Genomic DNA, 6000 nt, shown 5'->3' on the forward strand with positions numbered 1-6000 from the left:
CTCCTGTTGCTTTAGAATAACCAGAATTATTTACTGTCCCATCAATTCATGGTTGATGACTTAAGTCAGTTTCTGCACATGATGATCTAACTTCCTTGGGGACCCTGAATTTAGTTACTTTTAGCTTTTTTTGTCAAAATAAGAGCTATTTGAGACTTCTCTTCCCAACTACTTTGCAAAGGATAAGTTACGGGCTTGTGTTTTCATACTGTGCTTGTGGTGGTTTGGATGGGGAAGAGAGGTTTTGGGGGGCTACAGTGAAAACAGGGAGTTCTTTTATTTGTGGTTATTGCTTACATACCACTCCTTTTATGCACTGATGTTTTACTGTCCTGGATTTTCTGTAGGCTACAGCAAGACAAAGCCCCCAAAGGAGGGCATGAGGGCAGGCGCCTCACTAGTGTGCCCTGACTTACTTCCTGTGGAATCCTCTCTTTTTATGGCAGGTGAAGGGGGGGGGCGCAGAGCGTTGCAGTCCAAATGGGTGCTGCAGGGTTGGGTGGTCTGAACAAGTGCCAAGCACGAAAGTTTCTGCCAGAGACAACTGCCTGCTTGGTAACACCATTATTTCTGCAAATAAGAATTGTGTATACTCCCATAAACAAATTATACTTGGGCCTGGCTGGCTGTCATGATTCTACTATGGAAATTATTTCAGTTAGAGGGAAAATGTGTCTCTCTGTAAAACATTTTTGAATTTAGTTGTTAAGCGTGTACAATTCCTGATATGGACAAAACTGCACCCGAATGAGTTGCGTCCTTTTCAGGCGAGAGCTGATGTACTGCTGTCGAGGCTGGAACCAAGCTTTCACTCGGCTCCTGGCATTTATTTCATATAACCTCATTTGTGTCAATTATAGTTTCTGATGGGTCTCATGGAGCTGGGCCTTCCTGGTCACATCATAGTATTTCTTACGGGTTGGCTGTTGTACTAGTTATTTTTAAAGTTCTAAGAAGTGCAGACTAATTGCATTGTGTTTTTTATCATCTTATGTCGTACTGATTTAATATTCATAGTAACGTGGGTAGGAGTATGATAGTTTCAAGTCGTAGCATTGGTTTGCAAAGCAGGTGCCATACACAGTGTTATTCCAAAATGGGTATGTTGCTTTTTGCCAAAGTGGTGTCTTTCTAATGCAGGAAAGCTGTAGTTTAGACCCCAAGGTGTCAAGGGGAGAATTTTGCAGATCAGAGCACTAGAGGGCAGTGCTGACCTTTGCAAGTAAAAGTACGCGAGCGCTAAACGGTGCCAGGCGTTTTGTAGCCTATCTGTAAGGTGTCTCTTAGCTCTGCAGAAATATTGGTGGCTCCAAATAAGTACAGAGTTTCCTCCTTTTTTCTTGCAGGTTTACCATGTCTCTTCTGACAGCTATGAGATGCAAAACCAGCACTATGGAAGGAGCTTGACAAAGGAAACAGTAAAGGATGGTAAGGGAGTTTGTGTGTCAGAATTTAGTGCTCTTGGATAATTTTCATTTATTTACTTATTTATAGAACTGTATGGTAAAAGTAGTCCGTGTATTGCCATTTTAAAAATCCTTTTTTTCCTTCCTCTTGCCTGGTGGGTGTTTGGCTATTTCCTGTATCATGTGAACTACCTGTTGATCCTAAATTGTTTCTAATTGGCTGTAACAGTGGTGTAAACTATAGGAATGTCCTCATCACTACTACTCTTTAGTAGCAGTCTACTAAAGTAGTACTACTTTTGTAGAGTACAGTCTTTTACTACTACAGAGGGGGTGATGGTGGTAGAAATAAATTTCTTTGCAGCCTTGAAACTGTAATGAAATAGAAATCCTTTAGAAGTATTTAATGTTTTTATAATATGTATATTTTTATCTCTAGTTGTCTTCTGTGAAGATGGCCTGTCTGTTAAATTAGAAAGCTACTATAAAGGTGTCTTTTGATTTAAGGGACCTTCTTGATTGAAGTCAATCCATGCGTTGCTCTAAAGTAACAATAAATAAAAATGCTGCCATTATGGCTCTTTGGTGGTAACGATTTCAAAGTAGTTATTGATTGACATCTATTCATCTGTCCCCCACTAAGGGACAGAAGGACACACTCCTCTCCAAAGCTGGCACTAACTTCTCGGCACTGTCTCTCATGACAAAGAGCTGCTTGAGCTTGTTTGTCCCTGAAGAGTTCAACAGATCCCTGGCCAAAACTTGCCCAGCCAGATATTTGCTGAAATGACTTGGGGAGCAGGAACCATGTTTGTCTACTGATTTATACATTGATAAGTTAGTTTACTTACAATCCAAACCCAATCTGTAGTATTACACAGCAGGCCTTACACAGGTGTGGTAACTGAAGATATCAGAGTTCCGCGGTTCACTTCTGATGTAGATAGTTTCTTTTCAGTCAGTTATTATGTGAGTGCTGTTTTTTCTCATCAAGACCTATTCTCATCCCAAAAGAAATAAGTCTGTTTTCTTTTCGGAGGTGAAAATAATCCCAAAATGTGTCTATTTTTTTTGCAGGCATCTCAAAGTTTTTCCACAGTGGGTACTGCTTGAGAAAAGATGTGATTGCTGCCAGCATTCAGAAAGTTGAAAAAATTCTGGAGTGGTTTGAAGGCCAGAAGCAACTTAACTTTTATGCAAGCTCATTGCTGTTTGTTTATGAAGGTTCCTGTCAGCCACCAACCATGCGATTGGGTGATGTCACCTTGGCAGAGAAGGGAGGAGTACCCAAAGGACTGTTATCAGGTGGAGATGTACTGGAGTATAATAATAATATTCACGTAATAAATTCTACAGAGAATGGAAAAATTGAGGCTTCTGTAGGTAAAGGCTTGTCCAAATTTTATGCACTTCACAAAAAGGCATACTCAAAAAGGCATCACAGTCAACTCTCACTAAAAGTTGAAAACTTGGAGCAAGACAATGTGTGGAAAAGCAGCACGTGCATTGCGCAGGAGCATCTGAACGGAAATGTTATACCCCAACTGGAAAAAGTTTTCTGTCACATGCCAGCTGACATCAAGGAAAGTGCAAATGTAGAAGTCCGAATGATAGATTTTGCTCATGTGTTCCCTAGCAACACAAAGGATGAGGGCTACATTTATGGTCTGAAGAATTTAATCACAGTACTTCAAAATATTTTGGATAACTAAATTCTTTGCTATGTTTTTTACTGGGGGCCAATGATAAAGAAGAGTAACAACATGAAGAATTTCTGCACTTGTAATGCTGTATAACTGGGTTTCTATTGTTCTATATTTTATTTGTCTTTGTACTTTTGGTAGAAGGGTTTAACTTTTTATAATCTCACTCAGGAAAATAATTGATAGTTAATTAGGGAGTGTGAAAGGATGAAGATACTTAAGATTAAGCAGGATAGGTAAATTAGAATGAAATATGTATGGTTGGTTTAAATCCAAGGAGTACAGCTGTACAATAAGCAAGGGTTATGATAGTTCTCCTTATGACTTTAGCATAGATAACATTTGCCCACTTAGCCTTGACACTGAGCCGTACCTCCATTAACAAACAGGTTTTTAGAAAATGGACTGAAAACTAATGTGCAGGATTGATGTCCTCAATACTGCTCTCTTGTGTTTACTGTGTTTGAATAACTGGAGTTAACCCCGCTTTGAGAGCAATCCCGTTGAGTCAGTAGTCTAACCTGGAAGCCAGTGTATCAAGAAGTGCTTTTCAATGTCACTGGACAGTATTGCTGTTCTTTCAACCCTGCTGTGGGCACTTCCCCTCTTGGTGGTTGTCTGTAATGGATGTTCACCACAGACAAGCTACAACGTAATTTGTGTAGAGGTGCTAAGAAAATGCTGGAGTAAAATATCCTAACAGGCTTAAACTGCACAACTGCTAGAGAAATTGTTTGTTCCTAAGAAAGAGTGAAAGAAGGTGAACGGGAGATGTTCCAGCAACTAATTTGATTTAGGAGGTTAAGTCAATCTCTTATGTTGTGACTAAGAAAAAATGCCTCACTCCTTTGTTCAGATGGCCCTTCTCCAAACACATTAGTTTTAAAAGCAAACTAATTGAATGGGGAAACAAAGTGTCTTGAGTAAGCATACAGAGATTTCCTCTAGCCCTTTATTGCTTGCACTTTTTGCAACAAGTGTTTCACCTTTCCACTGCTGGAGAGCCCTGACTGGAAATGTGGAGCAATACAGGTGAAGGACCGTTTACTGCAAAGATGCAGTTTGGCCTTGGAGAAAGCAGATGTACCTCTGTGTTTGCAGTGGAGTTGTGGCTCTCTTACCCTGGGCTAAGGAAGCCAGCTCTTTTATTTATTTATTATTAGTTTTTAATGACACACAGGTAAGCTGTGTAATTTGAAAGCTGTCCCACTTCCTTCTTTTCCACCAGAAAAAATCAAGCTTTCATACAGGATGTTTGAAATCAGGATGATGTATCCAAAGCATTTTTGGTGTCCCTTTTCTGTATGCTGTGTATGTGGCTACCAGGTGTGTATAGTCAGCTATACAAAAAGTTGGGATGAAGGAGTCTTGCCATCCATACAGCAAGACTGTAATGCTTTAAGCAAGTCCCAGAAGTGAAACTTCTTAGAATGGACTTTATCATTGGAAATTTACATCTTTCATATGTGGACTTAAGGTGACACTGTGGCCTTGCTGCTCTCTCTTAATGATGTTCTGCACTGTGCACACATTTGTGTACACGTCTTAGCAAGTTCTTGATTTGACATCTGTTTTCTGTATCAGAAAGAGAGAAATACTTTTTCAAGCAAGTACACTGTTTTAAATAAAGCTGAAATTCTAGCTCTATTTGAGAACTTGGATTGGTTGGAAGCAGTGGTGTGTTATGTGTAGAACTGCGTGGTTTAGACTTTGGAGCTAATATCAGCCAATACATTCAAGAATGAAACTGGTCTTGTCAGGAACATGTTTTTGAAGCATGAGAAAAGATGGTTGCAGGAGGGGCAGTGTCATTTTGTTGAAAGTTTTATGCAAATCAAGGGTGAGGAGAAAATACCAGTAAGAGAAAGTATGTTTTTCTACCTGGTATTTCCATTGCACCACATAGTTACAATATATTCCCTACTCTCCATGACCTAATTTAAGCCATATTCTGGAAAGAGTTTGTGGTTTTGTTTGCTTTGATGCTGGTTTCTCTGTCAAGATTTTGTTGTTCTATCCTGTAAATGGTCAACACTAGAATAGTCTAAGCTGGTAGTGGCCTTGTGTGATAAAGTTACAATGTTTTATAGAAAATACAGGGGAAAACATTTATACATCTGAATCTTTGTCCTCTGTAATTCATCTCTTCTGGATTTTAATCCATTTTGTGCTGGAGAAACCAGACATCTGCCTCAATGAATTCAGTCATTGGAAAATGATCTGTATGCTCTTAATATAAGCGCATTCTCCTGTCTCTGCTTTAAGATATGTCTTCAGTGTTTGAATGCTCTTTAAGTATTGATTGTTGTGTTGACTTTGGCAGTGTTTGTAATGCACCTGGAATATTGTTAAACTGTCAGAATATTTTGAATAAAAAAAAATAAAATAATTTTATCTTTTTTTTTTTTTTACCAGTAGTTATTATGGATGTATTTCTGTTAATTTAAAATGTAGTTTGAGAGATAACAGTATTTTTAATTGGAAATTGTGTAAATAAAGTTTGCTCTAGAGGTGTTCTGGCATAGTGCCAGCTGTGAATTTAAGCCTGCAAAGGTGTTACATTCACATTGTTCTTGCACATTTTAGACTTGGTGTTTCTAGTGTCTTTGGGCAGATTGTCTTCAGTTATAGTTGGAGATGTATTCATAGAAATTATTAAACAGATTAGAGAATTAGTAAGAAGATGAAGAGGGAGGCACTAAACATATGCATTGTCATCAGTCTCCCTCCAGTGATGCGTCTTTTGTCCTGTATGGAGCGTACAGGACAGGTGACTATGTAGTGCAAATCTTTACAGAAATAGTAACAAGACTTACAGGTATTTCTGTCCCGTAAAGCTGAAAGCAGGTCTCTTCCCCAGCCTGGGTGTGGTATATCTGAGTGCTGATGTC

The 6000-nt window shown here is 39.0% G+C and overlaps 1 protein-coding gene across 2 annotated transcripts in view; it reads left to right on the top strand.

The window, feature by feature from the left end:
• IPMK (inositol polyphosphate multikinase) overlaps positions 1-5505 on the top strand; it is a 46492-nt gene extending 40987 nt beyond the window's left edge. For both annotated transcript variants that reach the window (XM_057403373.1, XM_057403374.1), the window contains exons 5-6: positions 1347-1428; positions 2484-5505. In XM_057403373.1, coding sequence (XP_057259356.1) covers positions 1347-1428; positions 2484-3118 — 717 coding nt within the window. In that variant the 3' untranslated portion in view covers positions 3119-5505. The remainder of the gene's footprint in view (positions 1-1346; positions 1429-2483) is intronic.
• The last annotated feature ends 495 nt before the right edge of the window (positions 5506-6000 follow it).

This window comes from Pezoporus wallicus, unplaced genomic scaffold (assembly GCF_028554395.1).
Source record: "Pezoporus wallicus isolate ANWC-B61680 ecotype Strahan unplaced genomic scaffold, APGP_CSIRO_Pwel_v1 contig_4264, whole genome shotgun sequence".
NCBI lineage: Eukaryota > Metazoa > Chordata > Aves > Psittaciformes > Psittacidae > Pezoporus > Pezoporus wallicus.